General features: G+C 40.1%; 1 protein-coding gene across 3 annotated transcripts in view; it reads right to left on the bottom strand.

Annotated features, from left to right (window-relative positions):
• The window catches only part of AP3B1 (adaptor related protein complex 3 subunit beta 1), a 160676-nt gene extending 146863 nt beyond the window's left edge, over positions 1-13813 (bottom strand). For all 3 annotated transcript variants that reach the window (XM_038170319.2, XM_038170320.2, XM_038170322.2), the window contains exons 1-2: positions 13532-13813; positions 103-178 (exon numbers count right to left, since the gene is read on the bottom strand). In XM_038170319.2, the coding sequence (XP_038026247.2) occupies positions 103-178; positions 13532-13662 (207 nt within the window). In that variant the 5' untranslated portion in view covers positions 13663-13813. The remainder of the gene's footprint in view (positions 1-102; positions 179-13531) is intronic.
• Between the last annotated feature and the right edge of the window lie 5077 nt (positions 13814-18890).

Below are 18890 nucleotides of genomic sequence, written 5' to 3'. Positions count from 1 at the left end.
ACATAGTAGTTTTTAAAACACCATTTAGAGATTCAAATTCTGACTTGATAAGGATTTGTAAAATAGTAACAGTATTCATACAAAACAAAAAACAACACATACCCCAACAATCCTTTTCATAGCATCCAGCTTTGCAGAATCTTTACTGCTTTCCAGCATTTGTTTTAGGTCTTCATTTCTATGGCAGAAACACAGAAAAGCATCAATTAGAGAAATTAAGAAAAAAAGTTGGAATACCGTTTTTTATATTCTTGCATCATTCCAGCAGTTTCAGATACAGCGCTTCTCTTTCTTGCCCATTTTTAAACTGTATTTGTTAACATTCTGGCCTAGAATAATGATGTGTTTAGTAAAAGGATCTATCCAATTCCAACAATAAATCAAGCCCATGCAACTTTAATAGCTAATCCCAGCCTAGAAGGTTGAAGTCTTGAAGCAACAGCATAGTTCAGTTTGAACCAATTATTCAATTATTCACTCCCCATCACCCCCTCCAGCACAGCAAGAGTCAGATGCAATAGCTCGAGGCTGACATGTTTGTGTTAAAATATAGTATCAATTTAATGTTAACCACTGAAAAACCCAATAGCAAGTTTCAGGATGGTCTGAATTCCGACAAGAATCAAGTACACAACCTTATTTTTTACATGTGCTTCTTGAAATTGTAAATTGCCATTCATTCCCTTCAGAGTGAAAACCTCAGATCAGCAGTATATCTATTCTACATACCATAAGATTAAGGCAGCCACATTGTTGGACACAAATCCAAGTACTTTTTTTTTTTTTTTTTTTACAGCCAAAGCAAGATTCTAGCATGAAAATATTAAATTGACAAGGATGTTCTCTCACAGATACAGCTCCTCATTACCAAGCTCTAATACAAACCCTAACCTTGTTTGGCTTTTTGAATGCAAAGAAATCACAGTCTATTAATGTAGGTTAACTGCATTTATAGATGCTGAGAATTTACAAAAGTTTATTTGAAGAAATAACCTTCTGTGATTCCTAGATAGCTAGACTGGGGGGGGGGAAATGACCATGCAGTTGCCCTGGATGAAATAACTGCAAAATTCCAAAGATCTCTGAAAATTTTCTAAGACTTACAAACCCTTTGAGCTCTCACAGTGAAAAGCAACATGGAAATCCAGAGACTGGACTTGAAAAGTGAATATGAACATTTAAATATATACTGATTTTACATATACACACACATAATTTGAGATAGAGAGGAAAAGGCAGTTTAAGTCAAAATAAAAAATTAGTTACTAGACAAAATTTTGTCAGCTGTTCCTTCACTAAGCACCAAACTGCATTTTTCCTATGTGAAAAGAATAGAGATGATTTCTCATATTCTCAGACCCAGTACTGCAACTATTCCCTGCATCCCGATGAGAAATACACATCACTTTTACACTTCAGTACACATCCACAATATTAAGAGCCACAGTCAAAGGAAAAAAAAATAGTTTCCCTATTAAGCCAAAAGAAAGACATACAAAAAAAAACACAAACCAACAAAGTAGATACCTGCAGGCGACCTCCAAGTGAGATCTAGCTGCTTTTTCAAAAACTAGCATTTCATGAAATGCTTCAGCAACAGGTATGACCTGTTTTAAGTACCAGCTTCACGTAACAGCTTAAATATTTAAGCATTATATTTGAAAGAAAAAAGTGGATGTATTTCATTTTCTTGCCTGCTTCAGCATCATTTCCCAAATATCGCTGGGAACCCCTCCTATTTTCCCTGCTTGACACATAGCAATTTACTGCTGTCAGTTATTTCTGGAAGTGCTCAAAGAATTGTCAGTCAGTCCACTACTGCTGCCTTTTTTTTTTTTAATTATTTGTTTCTGTCCCTTACATTATACGCCCTATCCAACTTTGTTCTGTAGTTTTGCATCCTGTTGAAGCCAGTTTATTTTGTTGCCCTTCCATCCAGTGCAAGTAGTAACATCCAGTGTACCATGGTTGTTGTTCAACATTAAATGAACATATATCAAAATATTAATAATTAAATTATATTAATTATTAATTAATTATTAATAATTAATGTCCAACATTAAAAGTTGAATGAAAAAAAGAAATATGTCAAAAAATTCCCTAGAGAAAGTAGAAAGTATGCAGATGGTGATTTGACTTTGAAAATCAAGTAGGAAAAAATGGAGGAAGTTACACAGGACAGGATTCAAGCACATGTTGAAAACTAACTGACTGAAGCTGGGAATGACTAAAGCAGAATAAGTATGAGTTACTACTGCAACAAATAGAGACAATAAAAGGTGAATTTAAGACATGAAAACAAACGAAAAAGTACTTGATGAAGTTTAATTAAAACTGCTTAAGGAATATTTTCTAACACATATTTCAAATAAAAATATTTTGAAGTGTTAATAGGAAAGATAGAATAAGAAACTAAAACATGAATACCTGCCAACATTGCTTTCCTAAGACCAAAGAAGCAGGGAAAAAAACAAGTAAAAAAAAAAAAAAAAGTTCTTGATGAATCCATTTGGAAATTAGTATCTAAGTAACTGATGATTTGTTTTAAACTCTATCACAAATTGTAATCTGGAATTAGCAAGCATTAGATACTTACAGAGAAAAATATTGTTCCATGTATTTGTAATCATCATCGGCAAGCCGTTTTTCTTCTACACTTACATATGGTTTCAGTGTAACTTCGAGGTTTTCCCCTTTAAAAGCAGATTTAATAGTGCAAGAAACCTCAACTATTTTACCCAGTATTGTAGAATTTTGTTCCATCCTTTGAAGTACAGTATATAAAAAAAGACCATTGCACTCAACCAAGCTTGCCTGCTGAGATTGAAGCCTACTCAGAAAAGAAAATCGTATAATCTTATTATGTAACAGGATACCCACTCCCTTGCTGTTTTAACTTCTAGAAACAAATATCCTATGTAGATTTCAAAGGTCACTTCCCTCCAAAAACAACTTTTATCAGCAGCCTCTAACAAGAGAAAAGGCAAATACATTTCAGTCTTTCATAGTATAATTAAATAAAGTACGCTTCAACAATATTTTTATCTTCTGAATACTAAGACAACTTAAGGGAATTTGAATCAAGTAAAATCCCTAAAAAAAAAAAAACAACACTTCACAGTGTCGTTCGTGTTTCTATACTCATTAATTCCCCTGAAGTGACAGTTCTTCAGTGCACAACATTAGACAAATAATGTCTTCATCACTTATAGGTCTACCTGCGAAAAACCCATGAAAGTGTAAGCAACTGTCCTGCTACATCAATACTTTTGCCACTCCCTACTAAAACTTTGAGGGTGATTTTAGCCTACACTGTTACATACACGTTGTAGGTAACTGACATATAAACCATTACATCATCAGCAAAACCAGGTTTAAAGTAGCCTAATCTGATAGCTATGGATGATACTGAGCTCTTCTAAGCAGGACAGTATTCAACCCAACAACAAGAAGTGCAAATAAAAAATCATGAAAAATTTACTGCCTGTGAGGTAGTTTTCTCTCCTGACAGTAAGAAGGGGTGAAAATGCTTTCTCTTGTGTTTTTCCCCCACTCAAGGAACAAAAAAAAAAAAAAAAAACACACACAAAAAAAACCAGGAATCTTACCTGTCTGACAACTGCTGCATCTAAGAATTTCAATAAGGTTTCCCATAGTTATAGTCAAACATCTTTACCTCCATAATACATCTCCACTGTCCTAAGAAACTGGCTAGTTTTTAAAGCCCTAGTATGTGAATTTAATTGGAAATGTTATACCCGTATACAACTTTAACAGTCTATGAAACACACTTATTATTTGTGCATCACCTGACAAAAAAAGAAAAAGGCTGTAAGTCATTTTTTCAGTTAAGTTTTTTCATTTATTCATTCAATAAATTACTTCAGTTTAAGTCATTTATTCAGTTTTCAATACTAGTGACCTGGTATTCAGCTACCTTTGTGATCTTTACTACCGTGAGGTTCTACTCCTCGATACAAGTATTTGACCAAAGATTCAAAGACAGCATGTTAGGTAGAAGAGGATTTCTAGTTTTCTTCTAAAGTATTTACGTTTTGTGACTGTAGCCTTTGATCATTTGTCTTCCCACCTCAAAGCACTGCTTTTTGTTTTGGTTTTGTCTTTGCAACATTTTTGGATGTAACAGGACTATAAATATGAAAGTGTCTATGATGGCTCTACAGGTAAGTACTCATCTTCTAGATGCTACTTTAAGAAAGAAATCAGGAAGTTCTTAATCTCTTTAATGATCACTCCATTCACTTTCATGTAAAAAAAAAAAAAAAAAAAAAAACAGAAAAAAATCACCCCTACATGCCAAAATAAAAGCTCAGAAACCTAGAACTCAGCATTCAAGATAACATGTTGTTGAATTATATTAACAGCCTGGATCTTAAGCCAGAAGCTGAGCAACAGAGCAGGATGTGCTACTCAGCTGTAAAGGAACCTGACCATTATTCTCCATTTCAATTAACCACCAACAGCAACTAAAGAACAGCTAAAAAATAGGTCATATTCTTGTCAGATCACACTTGGTCGCAAAAACTGGCCTCTTGCCTAGATCAAAACTTGGATCTCAGTTTCTGCTGAACGACTCTATCCATCTCTACCAAAACAAACAAAAAAATGCCAAAAAGGGTAGGTATACGTACATCATTAAGGTTTAAATCAGCTATGCCAGTGATAAATCTAGGCCTCCCCCTCCATTTCTGTCTTCTTATAGAAACTATTATAAAGCTCTAAGTGCAATACTTATTTCATCTGCAGCAAAATACTAAATCATAACCTGCAGCAAATAACTTGCCACTGCACCTACTTATTCCAAACAATTATTATTAAGAGAACGCTTAGTCACACTGTTAAGACATACTTTTATTACATCTCCTGTTCTCTTTTAGCAACACCATAATAAAAAACACATACATTGTTATTAATTGCAGCATTTCTAACAGTTACTGAAAGAAGTTACCCACAAACATTAAGGTTTTCCTCATAAGAAGCAGAAGTTTCATAAATATCAAAACTAGCACCTGAAGCCCAAATGACAAGAAAAAGACACCAATGATTCTTCATCCACAAAAATCTTTACTCATTGAGGTTTATCAGCCTGTGTTTTTATGAAAAAAGAATTTAATTATGATTCTCCATTCCATATGCATGCCTTTATAATCTGGGATCTGTTTTATCACCTCTGAGTACAGGGTAAGAACTTTATTTGAAGAACTGATGGTCAGACACAGGCTCTTCATTTGCAATGAGAGCACTGGATTATTGCATAGGTAAAATACAAGAAATGCCAAATAAATCCATAGTACAGAAGGAAGCAAACTTCACTATTTTTGATCCCATGGAACCACCTGTCACAGAATGAGAACAAAAGCTACAGATGTCCCATTTAAAAAGTTTTAACAACACATTTTGTGTTTTAAATTCTACAACTACAACATAGTTTCACCTACACATCAACCACATTGGTCTTATATTCAGTCTTTATGACACTTCAGTCTTGGTTACATGTTTTCAATCACAGTATACTGACTTTATTTTATTTTACCTGCAGCCTCATAACAAAATGTTTCAACATTAAGTTCAAAACACTATGAATGTTACCAGGTTTGAAACACAAAATCCATACTGACAGCACAAATTAACTATCTTTTGGCACTTCTGTAGTAATGAAGGTCCTAGGGAAGATTTCACACACACACCAAAAATCAGCTTTTTATAGTTCACAGGAGCTGCAAAATTCATAAAATAAATTGGCTTAATCGAGCATAAACTCTACAAATCTGAATTTAACACTTAAAGAGAAATGCAAATTGATTTTGGAGCTGCTTACCATGTTTTCCATAAAATGGAAGCTAGAACAGCAGTAAATACATGTTGTGATTTGAGTTTATTTTGCTGTTGGTTTGGATTCTTCCTCTAGCAGGAAATTAAGAAATCCACATTTCACTGTGAGCATTTTGTTCTATACCACAAACTGTTTGAATGACATCTTGTGGTGCTATTCAGTATTGCTATCTTCTTTCATTATAACACTATTTATATTTATTATTGTTAATTCGTAACACTACCTTGGAATTCAACTATTATTTAAAGGGAGAGAATTCATGTGTACTGTGATTTAGAGAGAAATGACGACATCAGATATCTCCTGTTTTCTTCTAAACCACAACTAACTTATTTTTCAATCTGAGAAGCAAGCATACAACTCAGAAAGTGAACTTTGTATTTTTAAAAGGCAGACAAAGATGCATGGAAAAACAGGATAACTACAGTATCAGAGACACAGAGAAGAACAAGACAGGTTATAGTTAAACCACCAAGAAAATAAACATGTTTAATGATTGCTTTGCCACCACTCTCAAAGCACTTGCAATCTGGACAGCTTTGGTACAGTCTCCTCCTTCTCAGTAAGCGAATATACAGAAAAGCATGAAGTTAACACTGGATAAAGCATCTTTCCAGCTCACTTCTGTCAAACTACACTGCTACCTAACCTGTGCTTGAGCAACCCAGAGCATGAACATCTGAAAGTTTCTGCTGCCACAAACATCAATGTAAATAACCTACACTTCAAAATCTCTGACCAGACAGCAGTTAATATGACAAAGTAGTTCAAAAGATCTTCTGGAGAGGACTATGATTTAATCTAAAGTGATCTAAAGTGAGTAGTTAAAAGACCCTACTTCACCCAGTCACAAGAAAGGCTGCTTCCTGTCATCCTTTCAGACGATCAAGCAACACCACCATGCACAACCTCTTCTGATAGTGCCAACACCCCCAACACCACAGTAGTTTCTGAAAGAGAAAAATCATCTTTTGTGGCAGAGACCAGTTTCCTGAAGCCTGAAGAAGCAGCACCTAACCTGCTGACACTTAAACAGCTGTGTCCATTTACAGCCTGTCTTGAACAGGAGTGATCAGAATACACAGACATCTGCAGATCACTTAGAAGTATTGACAGATACAAAGGGATAAGAGAAAGAGGAGCAGTGCCAGCATTCCTGAAAATGGTGAGGCTTCCTTTAAAGATACAAAAAAGGTGGTGCCATCTCTGCCAGAATCTACAAGTGTTAACACATTAATAGATACATGCTAACATTTCAGAAACACTGCTTAACGGCATTAAGATGTACTGCCATTCATTCTCTACCAGAATGCCAGAAATATTTAAATGACAAAAGAATTCTGAAAGAATTCTGGTTTTCTCAATTTAAGAAGACTACTAGGAAGAAGAACGGACCAGGCAAAGATAATCCTCAGAAAAGCAGAGCTAAGAAAACTGGAATTTTTTTTTGCCAACCTTACATTGTAACAACATTACAAAAGACATTTTAATGCCATTCATAATGCAGATCATAGCAACTGTCTACAGCAAATACATGACATAAGCATAATAAACATACAGAAGCCACAGCGAAGACCTTAAACTAGCATCTTTCTGAAAAGATACAAAAGCTTCAAAAAAATTTTATGACTGCATTACAGAGAATCACAGCAAATCAACAGTTCATTGCTTCCATCCTCATATGTGCCAAGTGCATGGCAATAGGAAAACATTCACCATGTCTCACTTTCCATCAGATCTGGCCAGTTTCAACTCAAGAAGTGCTCTGCCATATTATGCTCCTGTTCCTATACTGCATTTAGATCCTGTTGTGGTACCAACTACGTGGATCAGATTTTATCTTGTAGAGTCATCGTTTTACCCAAACCATTCATCTTTGCTGGCTTGTACATCCTACTGAAGCTGGCATATCACTATATGAGTGGGCAGAGTGCCATCCTAACAGATGGGGAAAGAAAGCAGACTTGCCAATGAGCTACAGTATGCATCAAGTTTGAGTATTAGGGCTGGACTCTCCTCCAAGAATTTCAAAAATGGCAGTCTATACAAGCTTTCCATGACTGGTTGAACAGGATATGCCAAGGCAAAACTAAATCAATTTAAGACTCCAAGAACATTTCTGGCAGCTGTTGAAAGCAAGTTTTTAGCTCTGATGAATTTGGAAAAGTCTTCTGCACAGAGAATTGGGGAATGAGTACCTTAATGAAATCACCACCTTAGATCAGCTCTCAGCAAAACAAGCTTGCAAATCTCAGCAGAAAAAAATGTGTTTGCAGTCCTGCCGAGTTTCCTGATGAATAGCTCAACAGAATGCTTAAGCCAGATCTGCAGGAAAAACTCTAATAAATTACAAATGTATTTTGCTTGGCAGGAATATAGTTTAAAGATGCAAATCAGTAAAGTTGAAAATGCTTGTTATAAATTTTGCCATCTGTTTCAATACTATACTTATCACTACCTGCTGATGTTACTCATACAGTTCACCTGAAAGTTTTTTACATTTCATTTAGATACAGCAACAAATAATTCGATCATTGAATTCATAACATGTCCAAGAACCAAACATTACTATATTTTAGTATTACAAGTAACTTTCTTTTTTAAAAAGCAATTAATGTACATGAGAGTCCTCCATCTTCCCGGAATTAACAGTAATAGCTGCAGCCTAGCACATGCAACTAATATTTCTGTCTCTCTTTCTAGTTTTCCTTTAAAACTGAGAAGTAGTTAGACATTTCATGCCCCTACACAGAGCAATGGTCGGCAATGTAACCATAAAAACTGACCCCATTAACTTACGTGATCTGCATGGAAATGCATCTGGATGAGAGGGGGTGGACCATGGACACTGTCTTCCTGGACTCCATGAAGAAATCTGACACTGTCCCCCATAAGATCCTCCAAGGGAAGCTGCTGAAGCATGGGCTGGATGAGCAGTGTGGTGGATCAACACCTGGTTGAACAGCTGGGCCTCAAGGGTAGTGCTCGGTGGTGCAAAGTGGTTGGAGGCCAGGAATGAGCAGCGTACCCCAGGGGTCACCACTGGGTCCAGTCCTGTTTAACATCTTCAGTAATGAGCTGGACAGTGGGGTAGAGTGCGCCCTCAGTACATTTGTGGATGACATGAAGCCAGGGGGAGTAGCTGATTCTCCAGAAGGCTGTACTGCCATCCAGAGGGACCTCAACAGGCCGGAGAGGTGGGCTGACAAGAATCCCATGAAGTTCAACAAGTGCAGAGGGCTGCCCCTGGGGAGGAACCACCCCAGGCACCAGGACAGGCTGGGGGCCACCCATCTGGAGAGCAGCTCTGCAGGAACAGATCTGTGGTTGCTGCTGAGCACCAAGCGGAACGTGAGCCAGCGATGGGTCCCTGCTGCTAAGAAGGCTGATGGTATTGGCTGCATTAGGCAAAGTATCGCCAGCAGTCAGGAGAGGTGATCCTGCCCCTCTGCTCAGGGCTGCTGAGGCTGCACCTGGAGTGCTGTGTCCAGTTCTGGGCCCCTGGTATGAGACAGACCTGGACATACTGGAAAGGGTCCCACAGAGCACTACAAAAATGAAGAAGGGCCTGGAACATGCCTCCCATAAGGAGAGGCTGAGAGAGCTGGGACTGTTCAGCCTGGAGAAGAGGAGGTTCATGTATGCAAATACCCGAAGGGGTGGTGCAAAGAGGACGGAGCCGGGCTCTTTTCAGTGGTGTCCAGTGCCAGGACAAGAGGCAATGGGCACAAACCAGAGAATCACACAGTCACAGAACGGGTAGGGTTGGAAGGGACCTCTGAAGACCATCTGGTCCAACCCCCTTGCCGAGCAGGATCACCTAGAGCACATGGCACAGGATGGCATACAGGCAGGTTTTGAATGTCTCCAGAGAAGGAGACTCCACAGCTTCTCTGGGCAACCTGTGCCAGTGCTCTGTCACTCTCACAGTACAGAAATGCCCTCTCATATTCAGCCAGAACCTCCTGTACTTCATTCTCTGCCCGTTGCCTCTCATCCTATCACTGGGCACAACTGAAAAGACACTGGCTCCATCCTCTCAACATCCTCCCCTCAGATATTTGTACCCATTGATGAGGTCTTCCCTTCAGTCTTCTTTTTTCCAGGCTAAACAGGCCCACCTCTCTCAGCCTATCCTCGTACAACAGCTGCTCCAGTCCTCTCATCATGTTCATAGCCCTCCTCTGGACTTTCTCTGGTAGCTCCATGTCCTTCTTGTGCTGGGCTGCCCAGAGCTGGTCACACCTCTCCAGGTGTGGCCTCACCAGGGCTGAGTAGAGGGGGAGGATCACCTCCTTTGACCTGCTGGCAAGGCTCTTGAATGCAGCCCAGGATACTGTTGGCCTTCTTGTCCACAAGGGCACAGTGCTGGCTCATGGTCAGCTTGCTGTCCACCAGGACTCCCAGGTCCCTCTCTGCAGAGCTGCTCTCCAGCAGGTCAGCCCCCAGCCTGTGCTGGTGCCTGGGGTTATTCCTCCCTAGGTGCACTTGCCCTTGTTGAACTTCATGAGGTTCCTCTCGGCCCAACCCTTCAGCCTGTCGAGGTCCCTCTGAATGGCAGCACAGCCCTCTGGGGTATCAGCCACTCCTCTGAGCTTTGTGTCAGCGAACTTGCTGAGAGTGCACTCTGTCCCTTCATCCAGCTCATTGCGGAACAAGGTGAACAACACTGGACCCAGTACTGACCTGTGGGGGACACCGCTAGCTACAAGCTTCCACCTAGATTCTGCACCACTAAGCACAACCCTCTAAGCTCTGTCGTCCAGCCAATTGCCAATGCAACTCACCATCCACTCATCTACACCACACCTCCTGAGCTTACCTATGAGGATGTTGTGGGAGACAGTGTCAAAAGCCTTGCTGAAGTCAAGGCAGACAACAGCCACTGCTCTCCCTGATCTACCCAGCCAATCATTCCATCACAAAAGGCTCTCAGATGAGTTAAGCATGATTTGCCCTTGGGGAATGCACGCTGACTGCTCCTGATCAGCTTCTTTTCCTCCACATGCTTGGAGCTGACCTCCAGGATGACCTGCTTCATCACCTGTCCAGGGATGGAGGCAAGGCTGTCTGGCCTGTAGTTTCCTGAGTCCTCCTTCTCGTTCTTTTTGAAGACTGGCATTAACATCAGCTTTCTTCCAAACCTCAGACGCCTCCCTTGTTCTCCACAACCTTTCAGAGATGATGGAGAATGACCTAGCAACAACATCAGCAAGCTCTCTGCAACCATGGGTGCACTCCATCAGGACCCATGGATTTGTGGATGTCAAGTTTGCTTAAATTATCTCTGACTCCATCCTCTGCAACCAAGGGAATGTCCTCCTTTCTCCAGACTTCCTCTGTTGTCTCCAGGGCCTGAGATTGCTGAGGGCTGATCTTAGCAGTAAAAATTGAAGCAAAAAATACGTTCAGCAACTCTGCCTTCTCTATGCTTTGTCACCAGGGCACCCTCCCCATTCAGCAGCAGGCCAACATTTTCCCTAGTCTTCCTTTTTCTATTGATGTATTTGAAGAAGCCCGTGTTGTCCTTGACATTCCTTGCCAGAATACAGGAGGTTCTTCCTGAACACCAGGTAGCATTTCTGTGCTGTGCAGGTGACAAAGCACTGGCAGAGGTGGCCCAGTTGTGGAGCCACCCTCCTTGCAGTTACTCAGAAGGCACCAGGACATGGTCCTGGGCAACCTGCTTTGTGTGTCCCTGCTTGAGCAGGGGTTGGACCAGATGGCTCCAGAGGTTCTTTCCATCCTTAACCATTCTGTAAAACTCTCTCTCCGTGCTACAGATGTAGTACAGATGTATCCCTAGTGGAATATCCTGCTACTTCTATCCTTGAAAACGCAAGACACAGAAACACATCATGCACTTCTCTGTGCACACACTAGGGAGGGATCAGATCTGACCAGTTTAAGGAACACGAACCAAGAAGACACCATGTCTTCAACACAGGCTACAGGCACTGTCCTGAGAAGGTTTCCTTTTCAACTCGAGTTATAAGAAATTTTGTTTGCTTCTCAGTAAGGAGTTTGAAGCCTATTAGGAGAGCTGACTAGATGGCATACATGCTATATGCCTGATAAGTGACTACCTGCTTCTCTAACAATAATCCTCACTTGAAGTTCACTGCTAGAACATTGGCTTTTTCTTCCCACACAGATTTCACAAGCTTTCCTGCAGTGTCCATTTCTCAAAACCTCTCACACAGATTAGGAGTTTACCACACAGGTTCAAGTCAGGGCAAACTTCCTGTTTCAACAAGGACTTGTTTGTCAGCTGCAAAGACCACTGAGATCAAAAACTGCTTTCTTCTCAAGCCCCTTCTTCAGGGATCTTCTCTCCCCTTCTTTAAGTAAAGAAGCAAGCCTGGAACATAAATTAAAGACACACGCACATATCACGAGCTACTCAGCTACTCTGGTTATTCCATATTCAGGAAGTCACACACAAACACATACACGCAAAGCCTCAGGACCCCAGAGCTGTATTTCTGCAACCACTGGATAGCCTCAGGTAGAATTACTTACTTTGGTTCCCACAGCTCCAGAAACACTGACAAATATACTCAGCCTGCAAAACAGTCTGAAATCTAGGATGAAATGAGTTTGTATATAGAATTACAGCCATGATTAAGGATCGGGGTATTCTCCTCTGTAGAAAAGTGTAAAAAGACCAATGGTTAAAAAATAAAGCACAAAGCTGTTTCCACAGAAAGGAACAACAAAAGCAAGGCACAGGCAACATAAGTCAGATACAAATCATTGGGGTATCTGTGCTAGGTCATTGAAAGTTTTAACTGGAACAGCATTAAAAAGCAGAAGATGTAGAGGAATAGCAGAGGCACAGAAGTATGAGTTGTATGGAAAACTGAAGAGGCCTACCAGCTGCTGCCTCATGGAGACAAGCATGAGAGTCACAGCAGCTTCACCTTGTTGTGATCTGCTTCAGTGTGGTATAAAAATAAGCACATCAGTCGAGGTTTCTAAGCACAGATGCTCTCTTTGCACAGAACAACCAAACTGAACAACAGGTGATTGATTTCCTAATGTACACGAGACCTTAGCATATGGTCCTTTTTACTGGTCGCTCTAGGAATAGATTTCCAATTTGTTGTAGGATGTCATTCCGGCTTGGCAAGCCTCTTGATCCTTCCTAAACGCATTTTTTGTCACTCCAAGTCACTTTTCCTTTAAGCAGATTAAGGTTTTCGGTGTCCGTGCACTTTAGACCGTTTCCTTTTTTTTTTTTTTACCCCTCCTTCCCCCTGCCTATTTCCTCATTTTGACTCCTGACCGTGTTAGCTCCCTCCCCTTTTACACCAGCCACCTCGTCACGGCCAACCACGTCCCCAGCTCCCGCAGACAAACTTCCGAGCGCTTCTCAAGACCCACGGGAAGGCAAAACGAAACTAGCGCCAACGCGGCCGGCTGGCAAAACTGATAAAAAGCTTTTACTGCAAAACAAAAAAAATCCTCCACACACCCCCCAAAAAAAAACACCTCCACAGCCGCGGGCACACCCCAAACGCCGCCACACGAACTCTCCCGCGGCCCTCCCTCACCCCCATCCCCTCCCCGCCGCCTGGGCTCGGCCCGGAAGCGCGGCCCGGGGAGGCCCGGCCGCCCCTCAGCGCCCGGCCCCGCCGCCGGTCCCGTCCCGCCCCGCTCCGGCCCCTTCCTCACTTCTTGGTGTCGCTGCTGAAGAGCCCGAAGGCCGCGGGCACCGAAGGGGCCGTGGTGGGCGCCGCCTCCTGAGCCAGCTCGGGCGCCGCCTCGCCGGCCTGCTCGCCGTAGCCGTGCCCGTTACCGGACATGGCACCGCCGCCGCTCGCTGCCCGCTCCAACAAACTTAACGGCACTGCACGGAGCGGCACGGAGCGGCACACACCCCCCGCCAAGCACCGGGCACGGGGCGGGAGGGCCACGTGATGGGGGGGGACGGGACTCGGTCCGCCCCGCCCCGCCCCGCCCCTCCCGGTGCCGCCCGGTACCGCCCGGTGCCGCCGTCGCCTCAGCAACGCGGCCCGGCCCGGCCCGGCCCGTCCGTGAGGCGGCCGTTGTAACGGCTGTAACCGCCGCGCTGACCGGCCCCTGGCGTGCCTGGGCGGGGAGGAAAGATAAAAGATGTCCAAACACACACACACACACAAAAAAAAAAAATCAAAAATTGTCCGAACACACCAGAAAATTCCAAAAGATGTCCAAGCATACTAAAAAAAGTGTCCAAAAGATGTACAAACACAGACCTTAAGCTCCCTGTGGCCTCAGCTGGGCAGAGGTTGTTTTATTTTTGTGTAGCCCAAATACTGCCGTGGCCCCTACACGCAGCAAAAGCAACTCCTGTTGCTTATAGTAACCAATACTACAAATTAACCAGCTTGCTACTAGTTAGTATTATGCACTGACTACGCTGCAGGTGTGCTCCCAGGTCGCTAAATATTCAACAAGTTAAAAGTTAAGTCCTATCAACTCCACCATGAGAAAGGTGGAAAGGAACAAGAAACAGTCCTGGAGGGTCTCATCTGATAGCAAAGTGGCACCAGTCCCAGTGTCACCAGCACTCACCCTTCCAAGGGTGGTGATGCAGCTGACATTCACAACAGCAACTTGCATGTACAAGCCCATAAAACATAAAGGGATGACTAGAAGTTGTACAAGAAAAGTTTATCTTAATTTCTTTTTACAATCTTATTTTACCACATACATCCTACACACACCAAAGTATCCTGTCCTCCTCCACACCTCCCACTGTTTGAGGAATAATCTGTGCTCGTTAAAACGCCCTTCTATCCATCTATCTAAATTACGTTAGTGGAGTCCAGCCTTTTCATCCTGAGAACAAACTCATTTCCAAAAGGTTACAGTTCACAATCAATACGTTTTATCTTACAGAGGAAAAAAGAATGGTTTGTCATAACATTTTTCTGAAGCAGCTCTTCAAATTTCTTGTCTTTCAGCAACTTGTACATTTCTGTTTGAAACTGGGTTATTGCCAGGCAAATAAACTTGAGAGGAGGCGTTACCAATACCTTATCTATCAAGAGAGTGCGACAGCGATAAGGTCTGTTGGTCACTTCAGCTGCCTTCTGTGGGTGCCAACATTTCAGCTTCCCTTCAGGGTCTCTAATAGCCTTCTTCTTTGTAGTACGGTCTCTTTAATGCCAAGACTTAGAGAGTAAAAGGCGACTGGTGGCTCCCAGTCACAACACTAATATTCTTGACCAATATGCCTGTTGGTTCTCCAGATTTACCAGTTTTCATACTACCCCTTCCAATTGCTCACAGGAACAGACACATCAGTTTTCTTTCCTTGCAGATGCAGATATCTCATTGTAATTACCATAAACTCTCACAGCACCTGTTGATACCCTTTCAGTGATGTGACTTGAGGCAGACATCTCTCGATCTTACAAAGTCAGGTAGAATCCTAGTGCCTGACTTTTAAAGGATCAAAAACCAGAGTTGGCACTCGGAGGCAGATGCCAGTAGGAATCTGGCAACACCAGATGTAAAAAGGACAGTTACTCATCTCCTAAAAGTTTAAGGTGCTGATTCTCTGAATTTGTACCAGCAGTGTTTTGAAATCTCTGACACAGTTTTTCAAACCATGCATTACTTTCACAGTGTAACTGCGAGAGCACTTGAACTTTGATCCCATACGTGGTTATGCATACATGAAAGGGGCCCTGGCTGACATCTTTTATTTGCATGTAAGGCACATGCAGAGTAGGAAAAGGTAACCTATATCAGGCCAAGTCCATAGTTTTTAAGCTAGATCTATTCTTGTTCCTTTGAACACTGACTCTGCTTGTTCTCTAAAGCAGAGATTTTAAACTGCTTTGCTTCTTTGTATAAAGCTATATAAGCATATATATATATATATAGCTATATACATATATATGTATGTATGTATAGCTATATATATAGATATCTATAAAACTATGTGTATTTATTGACAGTGATAAGAAACACCTTAAGTAGAACAAACTAATTCTTCTCTTAATTCTACATATGACACATAAAAAGAAAGATTAGAGGAAGGATTAACAGGAAAAAAAAAAAGAGAGAGAGAGAGAGAGAGATTATTTATTTATTTATTATAAGAAATAATTGTAGATTATTTCATTTTGGGGAGTACAAGCACACAAACAGGCTACTGAGGTGGATGACCTCAGATAGTAACAGTGAAGCAGAGCTCATTAGAGCCTGGAAACTGAGAACAGAAAACAAATATTGTATGAAGATTTATTAAGTACATTTAAACAGTCATATAAGGAGGGCTGGATACAAGCTCTTGTCAGTTCTTGCTATCTAGTTTTAGCCTGAAATACACCACACCACTTCCTTGAATAGCCTTCTACTTGCTATATTAACTCTTCACGATCACCCTGCAGGGACAATGTTTTTGCACACTGAATTTATACCTGCACAAAAGTATTTTAAAAATACTGGATGTGAAACAGAAAATACCATTGAAACTAAATTAAATTCTCCATTTACATTCATTGATTACAGAATTCTACATCAGGTTTTTACACGGCATTAAAAATATATATATATATATAAATTCATAAGACTTAAAACAGGAACCATAATGGGATATTGCTTCTTATTTTTAATTCATCATGTTTCTTTCTGAAATCACTTCACCATCATGATTAATTTCTGTATTACCATCTTTACAATTACTACACATAACATCTGGTAAAATGCAGTGTTTCTTAGTCTTCCATTCGTAGATGTAAACAGCTTTGTAGTATGTTATGTTTGGACACAGCTTTTAAAAATGATTGCACTGAGCAATAAGTTTCCAGGTTCTGTGGAAGGGAAGATGTATTTATACGGATAATTAAATATTCTTTTTCATCAAAACTTACATGCATATATGTGTATTTTATATATATACATACACATTTTGCGGGGAAAAAAAAATCTTCACATTATTCAACACAGTTAACTTTGTTCAGCTTTTGGAACCATTTACAGAAGACATTTTCCAGTGTATTTTACCAAGTTAATTAAGTCCATTTGTGCTTTTAGTTGTACTGTATTGCTGTATGCTTACTTGAAGCCCTCTAGTGGATCATATTACTAGTGCTCTATTTGCCATAACAATGAACTGGGGAGATGCCTTATTAAGGAAGTTCATTTTTAATTGAGTTCAAGCTCTACGTAACAGAAACTTTATGATAATAAATGCTTTGCTCCTATTTTCTATATTGCTTATGGTTTCTGATATACCTAAAATGAGCTGTTATTCCAGATCCTACACACATCTAAAAGAGTTTTTTGACTTTGAGTTATTTTTTACTAAATATAGGAGATGAAGGATAAGTAATGATATCATACAAACTTCTGCATATTAAGCTTTTTCATTCTGTATTGATTTTTGAAATCTGATGTTAGTTTAAAATTAAACACCAAGAACTCATTCCTGAACTTGGAATACTAATTTGTCCTTACAATGTATTTTCAGTTTGTGACCTGAACTGAGATGCTAGTATTCCTGATTAATTCAAGCAAAATCTTATGCAGGTGAGAAAATTAATGTCTCTGAAAAAAAAACAACAACAGCAAAACAACAACAATAACAACAACAACAACAACAGAAACTTTGGTCTGCCTCTCTCCAATTAAATGTAGCTTTTGGACAAGCTAACAAATTAAAGTAAACCACAGTTCTTTAAAAGTATCTGTTCCCTATGGCTGTTATTTACAGGGATTGCTTACATACGCCCTGTTGAAACCAGCAGACACCAAATTCTTATTTGTTCCTGCAGTTCTTCTGTAAACACTCATATTATACAATATTTGTCACCCAGCTTCATTACTTAATATTCCTTCAAATCATTACAAAGGTTTTGGTTAACTGATGAGTAGGAAAAATATAATAGGTAAAAAAAAATAGAATAGAAAAAAAAATGGAAGAGAAACTATTTGAAAAAGGAAATAATTCTTCAATTATAGTCATGGATTTTCCACTTTTTCTTCTGCTTTTCTTAATCTAAACAAACACAGCGTCTAACTAAGTTAGAAGAAAATATTTTATTTTACTCTTTTAAGTAATGCAGCTTAGATAAATTTTTAAAACCTTGTGCATATTTATACTGCAATATATTGGGCTGGATAAAGCTTTTAGGTTGAGATCAGCTCCAGACTTCATTAAGGGTTTTCCTTCATGGACAGATTAAAACACAGCTTTTTCTGCCTTTATTAATATTTCACACTTTGCTAGTGAAAGTTCATAAGCTAGCAAAATTGTTGGGAGACTTTTTTTAAGCTAGTTTGGAAAAAAGGCTTTAAGATATGTGCAATGTTTAATGATAATAAGTCTCCTTTCTTTATTGTATTGTCTACTAGCCATAATCTAAAAAACTCTGCTACGTTAGGCTGCCCTTGAAATATATACATTGACCATTGGAAATAGATCTTACTGTGTCCTGAATTTTTAAAAGAAAATCAAGCTGCACTTAAAAGTGCTTTAGATTTCTCATTTCCTGTGGACCCGGACATCATCTACTTTTTATCTTCAAACTCGAGTTTGTGCTAGAGTAGCTAATACACATATTTGTTTGTCTGCTTTCTAGTAGTACTGCAAGTGAGTTGCATGGCAGAAATAAAATGACAAATATTCACAGAAAAAAAATGACAAGATAATTAGAACTTTCTGGAGTATATCTGTATCATCCACTGAGCACAGAGAATATATATTCGTCCTAAACTTCTATTCAGTTCTTGAGTTTTGAATTCAGTTTACCATTAACTAAATAGCAATTTCAACATACATAACAATAGAAAGAGAAATTGGACAATTTTGAGCCCCCTGCCCTTAAGAATGAGAAGGTTGGATGTATCTATGTGGAGCTCTAAAAGAGAATCCTGCAACATCTAATTCAATACAGTTTTTGCCATTTTAACATTTCAAGTTCTAATTATGACTAAATTGAAACTTCTGTTATGGATAGTTACTGAAAGGGTTGTTAGACATTGGAACAGGCTTCCCAGGGAAGTGGTGGAGTCACCATCCCTGCATGTCTTTAAA

The sequence above is a fragment of the Anas platyrhynchos genome, chromosome Z (genome assembly GCF_047663525.1).
Source record: "Anas platyrhynchos isolate ZD024472 breed Pekin duck chromosome Z, IASCAAS_PekinDuck_T2T, whole genome shotgun sequence".
Classification (NCBI taxonomy): Eukaryota; Metazoa; Chordata; class Aves; order Anseriformes; family Anatidae; genus Anas; species Anas platyrhynchos.
The sequence above is the reverse complement of the archived record's forward strand: the minus strand, read 5'-3'. Positions and strand labels throughout refer to the sequence as shown.